This window comes from Osmia bicornis, chromosome 5 (assembly GCF_907164935.1).
Source record: "Osmia bicornis bicornis chromosome 5, iOsmBic2.1, whole genome shotgun sequence".
Classification (NCBI taxonomy): domain Eukaryota; kingdom Metazoa; phylum Arthropoda; class Insecta; order Hymenoptera; family Megachilidae; genus Osmia; species Osmia bicornis.
The window spans coordinates 2,782,993-2,802,293 of NC_060220.1; the positions used below are offsets into that span (position 1 = coordinate 2,782,993).

General features: G+C 33.7%; 2 protein-coding genes and 2 long non-coding RNA genes across 12 annotated transcripts in view; 1 reads left to right on the forward strand and 3 right to left on the reverse strand.

The window, feature by feature from the left end:
• Window positions 1–2,535: 2,535 nt before the first annotated feature.
• Window positions 2,536–4,863, reverse strand: LOC114876895. Of its 3 annotated transcripts, none has more exons than XR_003789467.2 (3): window positions 4,779–4,863; window positions 4,036–4,128; window positions 2,536–2,621 (listed from the first exon to the last, which is right to left on the reverse strand). It is a non-coding gene; the product is annotated as an uncharacterized LOC114876895 (long non-coding RNA). The 3 variants fall into 3 exon arrangements; XR_003789468.2 differs by having other exon boundaries at window positions 4,036–4,112; window positions 4,779–4,862; XR_006829448.1 differs by having other exon boundaries at window positions 4,036–4,175; window positions 4,779–4,855.
• On the forward strand, window positions 2,557–17,680 carry LOC114876893 (JNK-interacting protein 1). Of its 5 annotated transcripts, XR_003789465.2 has the most exons (9): window positions 2,557–2,647; window positions 4,785–5,009; window positions 6,868–7,109; window positions 7,883–8,155; window positions 8,599–8,751; window positions 8,877–9,157; window positions 9,229–9,407; window positions 9,713–12,437; window positions 12,520–17,680. XR_003789465.2 is itself a non-coding variant. In XM_029188798.2 (8 exons), the coding sequence occupies exons 1-8, from the start codon at window positions 2,565–2,567 to the stop codon at window positions 9,783–9,785; spliced, it is 1,509 nt and encodes a 502-aa protein (XP_029044631.1). In that variant the 5' UTR covers window positions 2,557–2,564; the 3' UTR covers window positions 9,786–17,680. The 5 variants fall into 5 exon arrangements, 4 of the variants coding, with proteins under 4 accessions (XP_029044631.1, XP_029044634.1, XP_029044632.1 ...); XM_029188798.2 differs by having other exon boundaries at window positions 9,713–17,680; XM_029188801.2 differs by having other exon boundaries at window positions 6,889–7,109; window positions 9,713–17,680.
• LOC114876894 lies at window positions 5,016–6,922 on the reverse strand. Its single transcript, XR_003789466.2, has 3 exons — window positions 6,805–6,922; window positions 6,146–6,177; window positions 5,016–5,113 (listed from the first exon to the last, which is right to left on the reverse strand). It is a non-coding gene; the product is annotated as an uncharacterized LOC114876894 (long non-coding RNA).
• LOC114876900 (neuronal PAS domain-containing protein 2-like) overlaps window positions 13,489–19,301 on the reverse strand; it is a 61,040-nt gene continuing 55,227 nt past the window's right edge. For all 3 annotated transcript variants that reach the window (XM_029188814.2, XM_029188813.2, XM_029188815.2), the window contains 4 exons: window positions 19,153–19,203; window positions 19,036–19,076; window positions 18,833–18,973; window positions 13,489–18,748 (listed from right to left, as the gene is read on the reverse strand). In XM_029188814.2, the coding sequence (XP_029044647.1) occupies window positions 18,656–18,748; window positions 18,833–18,973; window positions 19,036–19,076; window positions 19,153–19,203 (326 nt within the window). In that variant the 3' untranslated portion in view covers window positions 13,489–18,655. The remainder of the gene's footprint in view (window positions 18,749–18,832; window positions 18,974–19,035; window positions 19,077–19,152; window positions 19,204–19,301) is intronic.

Below are 19,301 nucleotides of genomic sequence, written 5' to 3' on the forward strand. Positions count from 1 at the left end.
GTTACTAAGTAATTACAATATTTTTATAAGTGATAACGTCTGTTAATATCTGCAACCACCCGCATTTCAAGATCTAGAGTTTCATTTGTAGAGAACCCGCAAAATGAGATATCTTCTTTGACCCTTTAAGCTCGAAATTGAATGTTCCATTGTACTTTGAATAACTTTCAGATCAAGATCAAAGATATAGAATTTAGTACTCGTTCATAGAGTGAAGAAAGCTTTTGTGAATGGTTCTATATATTAGAAGGATAATACGATAAAACAAATTACTGATTGAATTTAAATTTTAATTAGTACCATTCAGCTCTATCATCCGAGGGTTGTAATCATCTGAGATATTATAGTTCATTTCTGAGTGGAATGTTTCGATACCAATTTTCGACTAACAACTAAGTACTCAGAAGAGAACAAGTGGCCATCTCAAAAATTAAAATTGGCCATTCTTAGAATTACTCACTCCTACAGATTATCAAAACTCCAGCTCCCCAATGTGAAGAATGTGAAATCATACTAAATATGATTTCCTCCGCAACAAACATAAACTAGAATCTTCACTCAAGGACAACTTAAAAAATAGTAAAATTCAGGACTTATTTAAATTTATAAAAGGTACCAAACTGATAGAACAGATAATGTAAGCTTTACCTACTCCTTGATGTCGCTAATAACCTTGTAGTTGATGTGACAAAAAAAATAAAAAGAAATAATTACATTCCTGTTTTATTCAGTGCGTAGAAATGTTTCTTTCTCCATTCGTCGTCTTCGATTCTTTTCCTGAATCAGCGCCATTTATTCGTGCTGAGAGGGAGGTCCAAGAGGATCTCCCTGTTTGCAAACGACTGGCCATCTCAACTATTTTTCTCTAATCGATGAAATCGTTTGAAGTGGCCGCTCTGTATTGAGATTCTTCGAGAAAAGAAATTAAAAGTTCCATTTAATTGGATATTTATAATGATATCTATACATAGAAGAATGGAACTATACATGGCCCACTATTTTCCTAAAAAGGTGAACACTGTTAATTTAAAATAAGAAACCTTAAGCCTAATTCTGACTGATTAGTAGTTCTACTGTCAAGTAATAATTGAAGAAATTTAACGTATAAATGCAATTTAATCTCGGCTTAAATTCTATTTACTCAAACGAATGTTTCGAATATAACATTGAAAGTTGAATATATTATATTTATTGACCCAATTTAAAATTAAGAAGAAGAAATAGGATATTGTACGATAGATTATAAACTGTGCCTCTTCAAACTTTCAAGCTGGTAACTTTCTTAACTTGATTAATCGACATTAATTACTCCTCCCAAGTCGTCTGTATCGACTACCCTTTTACACTGAACGTCCTATTATCGTTAACTGGTTTCCTGCTTGCATCGTAAAATATATTTTCGATACACGAGGCATGAGCATCATTCGGGAGAGAAATTAATATTCCTTTAAAAATATACAGGGTGATTTGAAAATAGATCATGAAACTTTAGGAGAGTGTTCTGCAACTCCGAACCATTGAATATTTACGTGATTTGAAAAGATGAAATATTTGATAAAATAAAAATCTAAAATAAACAAAAATTTGATTATTGAATATTACTTCATAAGCTACTCTAATATCAAGCTTATAATAAATAGAAAGTGATACGGAAATATTTAGTTTATTTTCGAAACACTTCGCATCCTTCTTCCGTGAATAAACCATCTTCGTTAAAAATGAATGTTTCCAATTTTGCCAACACCCTCTGAAGCATTTTTGTACTAGTTAAAATAGGCTTTTTCCTTAAATACTAGTAACCCTCGGACGGTGGGCCATAGAGAGTCCTAATTTTAATTTAATTATTTTCTTTTTAAAAATTTTACACTGCTCCCTTAAAAATTACTCTTTCATATAAAAATTGTATATTTAACTTTAGGGTAATATCTTTGTATACGTTTTGTAAGTTAAAAAAATTCACCCTCTCAGTAGTATTTTTATTCTGAACAACCTCCCCTATCACTCATAATTTCAAATATCTAATATTTGTACTTCTAATTAAATAAGTCAACAAATTCCCAATCATATGGATTTTAAAAAATTCAAGTATCACCCAAATAGGGGCGACACGGAAGTCACACGTTAAAAGGTACACCCTAAAAGAACAAAATTCCAAAAAATTTCCAAGGAACAGTAAATAATAAGATCATATATTGGGTGAAATTAACCCGGGAAATTCTTCGAAATAGAGAAAAATCTTCGATTTTTCTGGGGTTAAATCGAGCAAACCGTGACTCGGCTCGAGTCGAGCAACGTTTTGGCTTCTCTCGTTCGATTTCCTGGCGGCGCGGCGTGGATGGAAAATCGTGTGGTGCACGCGGGGGTGTGCGCGACGCTCACGACGCAGGAATCAATAGGGCGTTGCGAGCGGCGTCGAAGCGGTCGTCGTCGCGCTACGTCGTCCTCAACGTCAGCGACATCTTGGCCCGTACGTATTCCGGGGGTCGACGAGCAGCTCTCCTGCAGGCCGTCACGGCCGCCTTCAGGACCGACCCCACGTCGTTTCACAACCGTTCGCTAACAGAATGGCCGACACCGAGTTCGAGGAATTTCGGCAGTACTTCGAGAGACTTCCGCAGCATCTGAAAGCACCCCTTTCGAATTACACGTGAGTAAAGCGTACTCGTTTCTTCTTTGCATGATCGCGCGTGTCTTGCATTCAGAGGGAACATGATTCATAAGGAAACCACTGGCCATGTCTAATGACCTAGATGATTTCTCCTTTCTCCAAGGGGGTTGCATAGGTTCTTCTGCAGGGATAAAATGATGGGGTTGCATTAAAGAGACCGTGACAGGATTTTTACATATTTCTTTAAAAAATAATTTCTTTGGGGCAGTTGAGATCTTTTATAGAATGATTTATTATCGAGGAACGTTTACGTTGCAAATTCGTGCGATATAACTGGAGAATAAAAATGCAGTTAAATTTTTGTATAAAATCATAACTGATGCACTTTGCAGTGTTCAAACGACTACATTATTAACATGTGTATATATAATGTGTATGTTGATTTCTATTTGAAGATCTGGATCTTTTAATAATTTAGGACAATCTAATCGAAATTGCAATTTATTGCAACAGGACGTTCCGATGGTATTTTTGCATTTTTTTTTTTTTTCTTTGGGGTGTAATGGAATTGGATAGGAGGCAAGTTGCATTATGTATTTATTATTTAATGCAGTTTAGAGTGGACGAGGTACACTTTGGGGAGGAGATTATGGGAGTACCGCATAGGTGCATCGAAAAGATAAACCGTGGAGGCGCGGTCGATGCTGTTCCTTGTACGTGAAATAAATTCAATGCGAAAAGATAGTGGTATAAAATATTTCTTTCATTTATACCGAGTATACCTTCGCTTCTTACGATTGCCAACAGATAATTAATTAAGGTTGCAAATTGATTACAGTTAATTTCATTAATACTGCCTGTTACATCACTATGAAATGGAATAAGAATTGTATTTCAATTAAGAAAAACTAAAAATCACTATGGTAATTTCTTTTCAAATTATTCATACGATATTCGAGAAGATTGAAAAATAGAAAATTTCAAACTTTAATTTTTTTTCAAAATAATTTATCAACGTAAAGTATACGCGTTGATTTAATTTCCATATTTACGTTAGAAGACACGACAGCTAAAAAGGAATAAAATAAAATCGATACGAGCGATGTCGCGTAAGCGAAATGATTTTCAATTCACTTGTCCCTCATGATTACTCGTGTTTTATACGAACCATGCTATTAATGGATCAGAGTTGCGACTCAGTTTTTATCGTTAATTATCTAATCGTTCGCCCCCATTTCTTTGCTACGACGAATCCCTCGTAAGTTCTCGAGATTCGTAAATAGAAGTAGACATAAAATCTCTTACGATTTATACTACTTAAGCTTTCTAGGAGGAATCATGAATTCTTCAAATGAATCTTTGATTTTTTTAAGGGGTTAAATCTACCACTTTCTCTCGCAACGTGTTATGATAATATCGTCTTTTACCTGTTGGTCGAATGGTATTCGAGTGTTTCTTCCTCGTGACGAAGTGTTCCTCGAGAGTCAGCTCTGATCCACTTGCACTTTAAATGGATAATACTTTAACAGAAGAAGTACTAAAGTGACACATTAGATTCTCTGCAAAACTTCAATCAATCGTTATATTAGATACAGTCTCTACAAACAAAACAGAAGAATTCCTAATTGTAAAAATAAAAAATGTCCAATCCTCGAATGGTATATATGGGGCCATTTCAGACCTAAACTTATATTTGAAAAAATTAAAAAAAATTTTTCTATGCATATGAAAGGAGAATGTGTTATTACAAATTCCCTCTATATGCAGTTTTAGAAAAGCCCTTATACTTTAAAACTACTGGAACTTTTTTTAGAATTTTATATTTTCCATGGTGTTATTTGCTGTATATTATTATTCTCTATAAAAAATTGTTAAAGTACTTGGGTCGAAAATTGCTTAGCTCAAAAACTACTGGAACTTTAACATTTAATACCTTCACTGACCACCTACGCCCCAAACCATATATAGAAGATTTCATAATAACCATGATCTGTTAACACGCAAAACCTCATTAAAATCTGAAGAGGATGCTTGGAACCCTACCAATACCATTGTCAACATCCACCGTACATGTAGATTCTTATAGTTTAAAATATGAATTGAAAGACTTTAATAAAAATGGCTATCCTTGACACGTTTCAATACTAACGACTCTGTAAATTTTTCTTACCAACAGATTAGTTCACGATGTGATGATAGACGATTCCCCGACCTCGTCGCAAGGTAGCGACGCAGAGGTCGGGAGATCTTGTGACGGGGTCGCTGGCGATTCCGAGGACGAGGAAGTGGTGGTCATACATCGACACGACAATCAGAGTGGACACACTTCCGGGGACGATAGCGAAGATCTCGATCACAATTGTTCCATTGTAGCGGACAGCGACTTTAGGTTGGTAACCTCGTAAGTGTACCGTTTCTTTTTTTGGTATGCGAGCATTGATTCTAGTTATTAGATTTAGATTTTTCTATGAATCGCTCGTAATTTTCATCTTTCTGTCCGTTTTACTAAAGAAAAGTGGGGAACATAAAAGTTGTCAGACTTATTTTTATAGTAGTATCGTTTTATATTAATTCTGGGAGTAAAAATGGAGTGCAGTCAATTTTATTTATAATCATGCAACTTTCCTTTGTTCTTCTAAAGATGATATTAATTGAGAAATGATGTGATCTTCAGAATTTAATAGAAAAGAAAAATTTCTCTGCTGTAGTTAAATAAAATTTTGCTTACTTCTCTAATACTTTGTTAGAGCTCTTTAATTAAATTACATTTAGTATGTTAAAAGCAATAAAAGTGAAAATATATTCATGTTACTTTAATACGATTTTGATTTAACCGCGAAGACAGTACTGCTAGCGCCATCGGACGACAAAGTGCTGAAACTTGTTAGCGTTGATGGTTTACCATCGGTAACATGTGCTTCTTTTTAATTTTTATATTCATAACTCTTTTAACACACTAAATGTTTTATAACAGTACAATAATTAGAATAATTATTTGACAAATTTATATTTTGAGAATGCCCCATCTATAGAAAAGTGGCGGAAACTACTCAACAAATTACCGACTTATCGACTGAACTTTCGACAGTCGGTAAGTTAACGAATAGTTTGCGCCGCTATTATATAGATGGCGCATTAACCGATGGCTTGGGGTGTTAGGAAACCCGAAGCACCTGCGATACTGCATATCGACATTATGGCATCAGGGTTGTCAAGGACCCCGAAGCTAAAATGTGCGACCCATAGACTTTCTATAGCAAAATTGAAACCTCTGTAACTTTTGACTAACAATAAGATTAAAAGTGTGGAATTTTTCTTTTCTATTCAATTTTAATACTAAACTTAAATTCAGCATGCAGAGAACAGTTTTCTACTATTAGTTGAGACATTTTTAATCAATCCCTTTTATGAATTCTTAAAGTTAAAATTATTTTCACCCTAATCCCTCCTGATAAAGAAAATCCTACTGATATTATTTCAATATTAGAAATGCACTATGTTTAAAATGAACTTGCATGTGGATGTGATAGTACTTACTTCCTTATACCCAGAAGATTAGATTTCTTTTACTGAAAAACAATAAAGCATATTCATTAAGAACATTTTATAATATTTTATTTCCTAGTAAACATTTTCTCAAATTTAAGTTACGAAAAAATGTCACTCTACATTTTCGGCTCCTTTTTAACTGACTTCGAAAAGGAGGAGGTTACTCAATTCAATCAGTATACATAAAAATACCCGAATATACGACGCTGCCAATAATGATTTGATAGGCTACCGACGTCTGAACTAGGATCTTCCTAGTAGAAGAAAAGTTTTTAATTTTGCGCCGCCTCCGAAAAGGTTGAAATGTATTTAGTATACTATTTAACGAGTAAATAGGTTTTATCAATAGCTGTTGGGTATTTGTATAAATGAAATAGAAATTATTTCATTAGGAAAATGGAAATTATTTCATACTTTTTAGTGCATTTCGAAGTCGGTTGTATTTTTTGTTAAAAATTATTTTATTAAATGTACATTCATCCTTCTTTGTCACCAGATTGAAAACATCCTGTATACTTCATTTATTCATCATTTTAGATGCAAGCCTTTGAATGATTTTGTTAGAAAGTCGCATGCGTAAGGGAACGAACTATTTTATGACAATGATAATTCCTGAATATTCCAATAAAGAAAAGAAAAACAATTACACTTTGAACGGCATGATGAAAGGTAGCTTAGCTCACTACACGACTACCCTTGGGTGACATTAGCTTGTTCGGTGGACTGAGCAGCAGGGGTCGATCGGCAGGCGTCGGTGGACCGGGTCCTGGCGGAGGTAGCACTACCGTTTCCGGTAACGGTGGTAGAGACAGTGTGTTCAGTGACGTTGGTGATTCCTGTTCGAGCCTCAGTTCCTGGCCGACACCGGAACATGTGCCCTCGAATCGTCCAGGAAGCGGTGGTACCGAGCGTAGACGTCGAAGACTACCGGAAATACCTAAAACAAAAAAATGTAAGTAGTAAATACTGTTCAAACATAGATTCATCTATAACAGTTAATTATTACTCTAATAATTTCTAATGGAAGAGAAGGACCAGCCCTACACTCTGCCCCCTCCAATTAGGAACCCCAATGAAGGCAGTAGTAGTCCCAGTGGTGCGTTCTAATTTAATTTAATTTAATTTTCTTCATTTTTATTTATTATAATAAGGTTTTTAATTCTTTAAAGGGTCAGCTGACCCTTCTGACCTCTCATAGCTGCACTACTGTCGACGAGTAGTCTATCCATCATATTTAAATTTAATTTATATAATAAAGATGAAAATTGCTAAGGAAAATCAATTTCGATTTTATGTTTGAATCTTTTCCTCTAACTTCCCTCTTGCAATATACACAATATAAAGGGTGTTATAACAATTATACGAAATACACAAGTATATAAAATGTCCTATCATTTTGACCTTAACGTGGAACATAATCTGAATCACGAATCGACGATACGTTTTACGTGTTTTCTCATCCCGATCTTGACGATATCACGCATTCAACCGCAGAATCGACGACCGCAGCGAAAGAAAATCCATAATGACATTTACTTACGTCACACTTGTGCGTTCGAGGTCCTCTCCGATCGAGATTTATTTCACCTGTGATTATTGCGATCATCACGATCGCAGTTAACAATTCGAAGAACATAAATCGAGAATGTTAAATCTCACCTAAGGTGATCAACGACCGCATTACCGTTTTTTAATCGAATCAATTAAAATTGTCTTATCTCGTAGCCGTTGGTCAGATGTTCATGCAGTCGTCGTCGTCTTTGGCGGACGAACTTAACGCGGCTGCTGGCTCGACGGGTTCCACACGACCGCATTTAAGTTTAAGAAAATGTCACTCGAGGCTTCGCCACGAGGACAGTTCGCCCGACAGCGAGCGAATGGCGACTGACAGTGGCCATTCTACTGCCCACTCGCCGGAAAACGGGCCGAAAAGCGTGTCACCGATACCCTGCAACACCCTGCAGAACACGGACTCTGTGTCGCCCAGTAGTACACCAGGTGATTTCAATTACTATTATTCGATATATTTATAATCGATAATATTTCTATAATATAGAAATGGATACCTAGATATTTTATTAATCTGCATAAGAATTAACACGTTCTTAGGAATAGGTGAATCTACTTCTCAATGACACAATTTACCATTGTCAGCTGTTACCCTGAGCTCGAATTTGTTAAAACGATGCAGAGGAATATGATTTTGAAAAAATTGAATTTTAATACTGGGTGATTCTCTCGCTAGTATACTGAAAGAAAAAAATGGCACAGCAGTACGAATGGGCCCAAACCGTTTTCTGTCATCGATACTTCCACGGAGGTGCACCAGAAGAGGGCTTGGGTCTATTCATACTACTGTGGCATTTTTTCCTTTCAGTATACTAGCTAGAGAACCACCCTGTACATTTTTAGCTAAATATTTGCTTGATGTTACTTGAAAGGAAGCGGCGGTGTGCCGTTTACTCAACTGGAGCTGCTGGAGGCGACGCATCGAGGACTCCACAAATTCGTGCCAAGACATCACGATGAGATCGATCTTGAAATCGGTGATCCTATTTACGTTCAGAAGGAGGCTGATGATCTATGGTGCGAAGGTACGTTACAATCAACGAAATCTATTTTATCCAAAGCGTTAAATATAGTAATATTAATATTTTGCTTAAATGAAACATTTTCTATAAATTCTTGAACAGTTATTCTATTTGTCATTCGATCGAAGGTGTGAACCTGAGAACAGGTCGTCAAGGTATATTCCCCTCGGCATACGCGGTGGACATGGATTACAGTGATTTTGATCCGTCAGCGCCGAAAGTGAAGAGGGAACGATATCTTCTGGGTTACTTGGGATCCGTGGAAACGTTGGCGCACAAGGGTACAGGGGTGGTTTGTCAAGCTGTTCGAAGAATCGTTGGAAATTCTCAGGAATCACCGGTATCGCAGAGTTGTATCTTGGAAGTATCCGATCAGGGTCTTCGAATGGTTGACAGGAGTAAACCACGGGTACAGTGATCATTATTTCTCTTCGTTTACTTTCGTTATTATTCAACGATTACACGAATTTTATTCTGCAGAAGAATCAGGGTCCTTGCCACGATTATTTCTACTCGCTGAAGAACGTTTCCTTTTGTGCGTTTCATCCTCGCGATCATCGCTACCTCGGCTTCATCACGAAGCATCCTACCTTGCAAAGGTTCGCTTGCCACGTGTTCATTGGGCAAGAATCTACCAGGCCCGTTGCCGAAGCTGTCGGGTATGCGCATAAAATGACTTATCCATTAATCATTAAATTAATTAATTAAGCCCTAGATCCTTAGAAATTTTCGCAAACTTTCCAATGGCTAGTTTGTCTCTAAAAAGAGAAAATTACATATCTCTGAGAAACCTGAAGTGATTTGTTACAAAAATCATAGTGCAGAGGAGATTAATGCTATCTAGGAATTTTGTATATTTTTTTCATACAATATTTCATGATCAGATTGTGAATGTGAAATTATTTCTATTTCTATTTTGGCCCCCTTATTTCCGGATTGTAAGGGTGTAATATTCTTCTTGTAGGCGTGCTTTCCATCGGTTCTACACGAAGTTCATCGAGACTGCTTTCCCGGTAGAAGATATCTATATCGAATAGATTATTACTGCTGGCCTGTCGTATAGCAGCAATGGAGGAAAAGAATCTCACATTCCTTTGTCCCTTGTACATACTGTCCCTTAGCCTGTAGATATTAAAATGATTAACGCGAATCAAACACCCAATTAATATATGTATACATATATGTATATATCTGTAAGTATATTTACATATATGTGTATCTACAGGGTATTAAAAAAAAAGAGTTGCAACGAAACTTCATTAACATACGATATTTATCCAAAATAAACGAAGATACCAAAATTACTAATTTTAATTTAATAAATTATTTACAAACGTTGTAATCATTTCTTTGCTGTTACTGTATAATATTTTTTAGATTAAGAAATTAATTTCAGCAGGGCCTAAAATCAAGTGAAAATATCATGATAGAAATTTAATATTTCTATGATTTTTAATAACAAAGTTTTGTTAATTTATCAATAAAAATTTATAGAACTCTAAATAATTTTTCTACCCATATTTATCAAGAATTAGCAATTATTTATTTACTTTGATAAATATCATATGGTTCTGAAGTTCGGTTGCAATATTTTGCAACACCCTGTACATTTACCGAAGAATTTCAGGAAGCGTCAGGACGGGACCGATTCAACGCCGTCTCTTAATTTTAATAATTTCATTAATTTATTTCTCTATCAACGTCACTTATCCTTTCACATCGATATTTCGTCGTTTCCATAACAAACACTTTCATTGTTCACGTAACTCGATTTCATTCATTTTTCATTTTAATTACGATAGGACGCGGCGACTTGAACTCCGGATGGAAGAAAAAGTCTTTAATATTTGAATAACGTACACTAATTACTACCGATAAGAAACTAATCGTTAACCTTTCGATCCTTCGACCAAGATATCCGTATAGCGACACGTATAGAACGACAAAAACGACAATAGCGTGGATCGTTTTGACGTTAAAACGCGAACAAATTGTATCGTTTTATCGATGTCTTAAGATGATTCGTTTCGTTTCAAAACCGGTCTCAAAACACATTTCCGTTCGATCCCCTAATTACGTTTACACGTGGCAACGAAAATGATCGTTTCATCGAAACGATCGTCGGATAATTCAAGAAACTACCTTAGAGACACGTATATTTTTCTATATTTCTTTCCGAAAGAAGTGTTAATTATTTAATTGCGTTGTAACGATAAGCCTTAAAAAAAGAAAACGTTTCAACTGATCCTAATGATTAGGCGACATTGCTGATCCGATTCGCAAAACGACTATTCGATCGAAGCGCACATTGGCCTCTGTACCTCAATTATTATCAATTGTACTGCGTTGCTACGTTTCGCGAACATTCATGCAGTACGAATCAAATCGCACGCACCGTACAATGAAACGTCAAATCAGCTATGAAAAGGTCGTGATTATTAATTTGTACCGCTTATTACGAACGTTCAGTCTCATACCAATTATTAAATATCGTTTGATAAATCGTTATCATACAAGGTGGTAAAAAAAAGAAGGTTCAGAATTTTAAAAGCAGACGAGTGAGAAAATTAATATTTTCAATTATTAAAAAGAGCGTTATGTCTACGTTCTGACAGATTTTCATGACTTAAAAGTATCACGAAATGCCACTTATGGCATATCAATTTAAAGCTTGAACTCTCCTAAAAATAATTATATAAAGGTTTTCTTAATATACTTAATACAAAATGGCTGGTCCTTTAATTGAAAATTTGGTAATCGTTGTAGATTGATCGACTTTAACGAAGAACTACTTATTTCGTATTCAGAATGTTAATGAAATTTTTATATGGTTATTTTTATCAGACTTTAAGCTTTAAATTGATGTGTCATAAGTACCATTTTCAGATACTTTTATGTCATGAAATTCTGTCAGAGTTCCGATGTCTCAAAATGAACTACTTAATATGCAATAACCTAATGCAATCTAATACTATATATTATTAGCATAATGTTAATACTATTCCAAATTAGTTAATTAATTATTAAAAGTTCCTGCCAAGATATTAAACTTCTGAATCAATTACAATTTTTACCACCCTGTAAAGAACTAATTAAATAACCGCTAATTACATTACATAAACACGCGTACAAAATTACTTTCATTATTAATAGTCATCATCATCGTTTACAAAGATCACGTGCTTGGGATTTGATCCACGCTGTGTACATTAATTAAACCGTTCGGTTCTACAGTATGTTGAATAAAAATTGAGAGACAAACTGGAGTGCTTAATCATTGCTAAGAAGTACACAATCAGTATCATCATCATCGTCTATCAATTACACGTGCCTTTGATTGAGATCGCCTCGAGTATCGTGCCTTTCCAATTATTTTCTCATACAGGTACAAATTAATATCATCCGCGTGTACATCATTGTTGCGATTTCAAACGATAAATAATCTTCTTTCTTTCCTTCCTCCTTCTTCGTCCGAGAATTAGAATAAAAAGGCGCGTGATGCAAGAGAAGAGAAAAAAAAAGAAGAAACAATGAAGAACTCTTTTGACTAAAATTTATGTTTGTTACCCTTTTTCAATCGAACGTCATCAATTTCAATGCGACAGTAAAAGAGAATAAATTATTTCCTCGATTACGATGATATTTTGTCGTCGAGACAATTGGGGTTTCGATTCGACTTATAAATTAAGGTATAGTTGCAATTTTTCGTAGCTACACAGAATAATAAATCCTTGTTACTGGTTGTAACATTTTTCCTTTTTTTTTTCATAGTAGATAAACGATTAAAAAAAGAAGAAGGCCTTGTTTATCGAATGTATAATATACTCGAAGAAATATTCACGCTTCTTTACTTCGCAAACATATCTCGAAGCGTCGTACTATCGTTTCCTGCATTAAAGAAAAATCCTATCGACACTTTTGTTTCCTTTAACTGTAAATGCTCAAGAAGTTTGCAGAACAATTCAGGTGCAGAAGTAATACATTTTTCAGACACGCAGCTCGGAAGATATGTCGGTTGTGTGATAGCATTTAATGTGATAAGGGTATGTAATACTGTCTCCGCAGGCCGCTGGGCTATTGCAATTAAATTAAGTACTCTCTGTTGTGTAATAAATAACACGTAATTTTAAATATTTTTATTAATCTTAGCATACTCGTTTTTTTATTGAAACAATGAAATCATCGATCAATTTCGACAAAAGGATACGAAAAAGGGGGTGAAAATACATTTCAAAATGAGGGTTTCTTAATCGTTTGTAATTTTTCATATAATTTCTACATACATTTTCTTTCAGGCAGTATTATTTACAAAAATGTTCCACCTCCTACGAAGTCTTGGTAATTCAGTCTTGACACAAGTTACACGTGTTACATGATCCCAATCATTACAATATTTCTGTATCAATTGCATTTATAGAGTTTCATCATTTTCGTTATTTTGTTCATACTCGAAAAACAGAATTTATTAATAAACAGAGAAAAAGAGAGATCACTGCAAGAATGCAATTCCTTAGACCGGATTATGGTAATTGAAAAATATTTTAGAAACAAAGAAAGAGAAAAACAAATGAATTTTCTATTTTTCTTTTATTAGAGAGTCGAAAATGAGTCCCTGGAAAATTGAATGTTTGTCAAATTTATGTCCCACATTCCATGATCTTCTATACTGCTCGAGGAGCAACCTGACTGTAAACATTTTTATAAATTTCTGCTTGAATTATCATTATTATTCTTTCATTGTGCACAGAGTATAATATCAATTCATATAATTTTTTTTTCAGTTTTTTTTTTTTCTTTTGGAAGAACAGAGGAACGGAATTGGGTAATATTTTCTATCATTCTTTGGCAATCTACGAAGAGCTATACACCTCTTAAATTGTATTATGACAATCACTGTTCGTTTACACACATTGGTGTTAGTATAATTATTTATTATTATTATTAGTACATTCTAATTGAGCAGCACATATACACACAGGAGTAATGTTTATAATACATATAAAAATATTCAAGAAAATTTTCATTGAGAAACTATATATGTATATTAATAACGATTGCAATAAATTATTTTTAATTTATCGGTTATCATTTGTTTTTTTCTTCTACTTTATTATGCATCGTAACTCAGTGTGTCAAATATAGCAATGAGGTAAAAATTCAGAGGTGCATTTCTCTTCAGAGAAGCTCATCAAATATTGCGAATCATATTCGCGGTCTTACCAGCTACAATTTTTGCAATTTGCGCGATGCTCCCGACGAAAGCACTCGAGTTACACGATTTTTAAATTATACCTGTACAAAGATTATTCACTCGACGAATTCGTTCTGTACATGTGATACGAATGAAAATATATGTGTCGTTTTCGTATTATTATTTCATTTGAAAAAAAAAGGAGGAACCAACGTTTAATAACAATAATAATAAAAAAAGAAAGAAAAATGAAGAAAACGACCCATATATGTTGCATTGTAAAGATTTCTCGACTCGGACGTATTATTCTAAACAGTAATAATTATTATATTACTATGCGGTTCATTTACGCAGAAGCGTAATACTGTCTTCGTAATGTTTCCAAACGCATAATAAATTTTATCCGTTTCTATTTTCTTTCTTCTCTTTACAAGATAGTATGAGACAAAAAGAAAAAAAAAAGAGAGAAATGATCGCTTCGCATTGAAATAAGTATCCAAGTTCATGCAACTGAATAACATGATTCGACCGCGCCAATGATTCAAAAGAACATTCTCGCAGTATTTTGCTCCTAACGATACACCGTGTATAAACGTACAAGAAAGATGTACCGCACATAATCGCGTTGTATTGTGCTTTTTTTTCTTTTAGCGTATGTTTAACTTACAGAAAGAAATTGTAAAAATCACTTATGTGCAAACAGCAGAGTATAAAATATATGTATAATAAAGGTAATATTTACAATGTTATCAAGATTAAACACGTTTAGCGAATTCTGTAGTGCCGTCTGTTTGTGTCACATTGCATTCTTCACCGATCAACAATTTTCTTAAACATTTCAATTATTCTTTTAAACAGATAGTTGCGATACGATTAATCTTACCATCGTGTAGTCTTTTTTTTGTTTTTTGTTTTTCAAGGTAACACACGAAGAATCACTCGTACATGTATCGTAATATTCTTTAACTATCATGGATATATTTTGCTCGATTTACAATTTTGTTTTTCATCCGATCTAGAACGATTAAGGGTAGAAATGATTCATTTCCACGTACACGTTTGAGACATACAAAAACATGAGCACGGTGGGGTTTGTAAGCTCGAATCGCGATACACCATGAACAATTTTATTTACAAGGAAAATCCAGGAGAATAGAACATCGAATTTGTTTAAATTTTTGATATTTATAAAGAAGCCCCGAAATAATAATTGTGCAAAATTATAGAATGGATTATTTGGAAATTAGCATCCAAAGTCATGGAGGTGTTAAAAATTTAATAACTTCTTCAAAATTAACTTTTTCCTCCTTTTCCTTTTTGTAAATTATAAAATACACTTTGGAAAATTATTACAGAAGGTCGCATGATTTTACAACAAACCCAAATTGTATAATTAATTTCCAAAGTTGATCGAAGCTTTTAATCTAATCCCAAACAGTGTACCCCATAATTTTCCAGAATTATTACATATGGTGTCCTCTATAATTGCACAAAATTAAATGAAATTAATATACCAAATTTCGTGTACCTTCCTTATAAGGTAGATTCAAAGGGATCGAGAGAAACAGTGACACCAAACACAGACACTTGAAACTTGCTGTTTGTACTATAATGATCATGACGAATTAGAAAATCTGCCATTCGCTTAACTAAAACGCCCCATTCACGATGATAACCGGACGATTACACGCGTGTGGGTGTTATTAATCGTTTCCTAAACGGTATATATAATAATAATCATGTAAAAAAGTTTTAAATCTTTCTTAATCAACGTCGAGCGATCATGAGGCAAGGATAGTCACATCCTTCTCAAACAATGAAATAACTGAGCACAAGTTTCTTGTTATCCAAGCAATTGCCTTAATATATCGTACATTTACAATTACACTCCCTAAACCTTTGTAATAGAATAATATATTGTTCCAGTGACGATCAACCTCACTACGCTTGACATCGACGTCAAATGACATAAAAACGAGTTAACGATAATTCTTTTTTTTTTTTTACAATGAACATATGATGTGTACATATATAAGAAGTATTATACGCAGGTAATATTCCCTCTTTTCGCAATTTCGTTTAATTCTTGCTCGTTCAAAGCATCGTTTCAAAGATAAGAATTAAAATAAATATATTTATAGATAGTTTGGATTGAATTTTGTCATCAAGCTTATAAAATATTGTTACTTTGAAAAAATAATATTATGCTCAACAATGCTTTGCACTTTGGAACCATGAATTTACGTTAAAACGGCGAATGGTCTGTCTATACATTAAAAACATCATTTGTTAACTACTACTCTAAACCCTACCTGATAATCGTGACTTGTATCAGTATACGCAGGAGCATGAAAAAGAAAAAAAGGAAGAAAAGAAACTCTTCTTTACTATATTTGGGGAATAGCACACGAGTTGCAAATAGATGTACAATTATACGAATGAACGATGAAAGAAATTCACAAAAGAAAAAATAATAATCGGTCATTCCCTTAATCGGTCAACTATCGATTTAGATTGAGATGTACGGAATTCTTATTTACAGTATCAGCCTTATTTATAGTTGTACATAGGAAAATGGAACTAAATGATACATATACGAAGTGCCTCAAAAACGTTACACTATCTAAAAGCTACAGATTTTTGTGAGAAATAAATTATATTTCTGTTTTTTTAATTTTGCAATTTTGAAAGTGTTGTGCTTAATAAAACTTTGCACTTTGGAACCTTGAATTTACGTTAAAAGGGTGCGTAGGTTGGAGAAACTTGGAGAATCCAAAAGGGGTGATGCTACCCTTCCAAGAATTAAGAGGAAAAATAATTTCTATTGTGAAATAAAATGATTTTTGCTGCTATTTTAATTTTTCCAATAAATTCTAATTTCTTTCGACACGAAAAATCTGCAGTTTTAGAATTAGAAAATCTTTTTGGGACACTTTGTATATATGGTGTACCGAAAATTATGGTACAAGCGGAAAGGAGGTGATTTCTTGTGCAGTATTAAATTGAAAATGTGAGATGACATGTTTTTTTCTTTCATTCAAGGCTCGATTTTCGAAAAAATCGACCATGAAATTCCGTCAAGTTCCCGGTTCACTTGACTAACAATGAGAATCGGATGAATGGATCTTACTGCACATACTACTTTGTGTTCGTATTTGTAAACAATATATTATTTATATTTATATATATATAAATATATATATATCTATATATGTTGCATATGTCCACAATGAACGCGCGTTTATAATTAATCTTCCATACGCGCAACTCCATTTTATAGATTTTTAACATTTTTACATTGAATCGCAGATTCATTTACTTGATTATGCTTATTTACGGTTTTGTCAACTGTATCTTAAAAAAAAAAGAAGTAATTGTAATCGGCCAATGTGTCTTTATATATACCATAATTACACATCAGCCAAATATGGTAATTCCATTTACTACTCAAGTTAATAGATACTAAAGCTTAACTAAATAATTAATAAAATAATATAAAGCAACATAATATTGGGTGGATAACGAGGCCAGTAAAGTTTCAAAGTTTTGCATAACAAAATACGAGATAATAACATTTGAAATTTAATAATTTTCATTACTACTTTACGTTTTTTAATGAAGTAAAAAATTTATAAAAATAACAGGTTAAGGTGCTTCAAAAAAAAAAAAAAAAAAGTGCATACCTCTGAACAAGGACAAAGAAGAAAGCAGTCCATACCCTTTCGTAGATTATTTTAAAAAGAGAGAGAAAAAAAAGAATAATGTTTGAAACATTTACAGTCAATGATTTCATTGTTACCATACTCCTGTAACAATAATAAAAATTAGATACAACCACGTATCTAATATTCTTCATTTTATAATACGTTTCTTTTTAAAAGCATATCTCTTTTGTTCGAAACACAAATTTTGTACTGCCATCTTGCTTCCATTGGAAAGATTCAAATCCAAATTTCTTGATACCCTACATTGTAGGGCCTACAGCGAGCAGGATTTAAACAGAACTGGTGCTGTATCCATCCGACATATGTATGCGCACATATCGTGACCTATTCAACATGGAAACAGTATTATCTTTTCTTCATTCCCCATTTAAACAATGACCAAGTGTAAAACAGTCCAGAAGGCTGAACGAATAGCGCGGTCGTTTAAAAATCGAGTCCACACTATCTACAAACTTGTTATCATAAAATTTGAAAGTTGCGTAACATTGGACCTTTGAAAAACGTAAAACTTAGCCGTCATTTACAATAAAACTCACACGAGTTACGGTATGCGAGCAGTTCGTATTTCGGCCAAATATGTGACGATGTACAACGTCCATATAATTCGGCTTTCAAAACAGCCTAACAATGGAGACTGGATATTTATATCTGATTATCTCGAGGATTTCTTTTTTTAACTTCTATCTTCGATTTTCTGTTAACAATCAATGTTATCTTTTTACTTCTTCAGTTACAGAATAATACATGGGTCTCGACATTATAGTGTCGTCGATTGTCGATGTAACCATAGTTACATTTTCCTTTATCAGATTATCATTGTTGTGTCATTGATAACTTGCAGAGGAATGGGTTACAGTGATTCTCACTGAAATATTTAATATGCAATTCCACGTACGTCAACACGTGCTTCCTGGATCAGTTATCTTGTCAATTTATATTGAAATACTTTGTTAAGATCATTTTGAACTTATGATTCTCAGATTTCACTCGTTTATACACCGATATTGTGTTTTATGTTTATTTGAATATTATGATGATCTTGTTGCAAGGTTTCAAGAATCTGTTTTTGCATATTATGCTCCGCCTAAGATTCAGAATAACAAAGCGTGTAATTATTTAAATAAAAGATACTGAATAATTATAAACGAATTATTGTATATATGAATACCTGTAACGGCGTTAGACTTCCTCGTTTTGCCTGTAAAGCTGGGTTCTTTAAATCTCGTGCCAGAACGTTCAGTTGCGATTCTTGTAACGATATGCTATTCATTAGCTGTAAGTGTTTCCTTTTTATCTCATTATTGATTGCCTGTTACAAACAGTAATGATTTAATGTTTCTTTCAACCACATTTTCATTAATTTACACTTACATTGTTATCTGCTAGTTGTACTTTCGTCTCGTTGAAGGAGTCTGAAAACATTGATAAACAATTGTAAATATCATTTATGCACGACTGTTTCTAACCGGTGCATACTGTAATACTTACTTTCAAAAATAGGTACATGCCTGAAGTCATCGAATATTTTCATTATAATATCTGCAAAGGCAGAAAATATTAATTAAAACACAAGTGTATTGAGATATCTCTGTCTGATACGATTTGATGACAGAAAAGTTTCACAAAACAGCACTTGT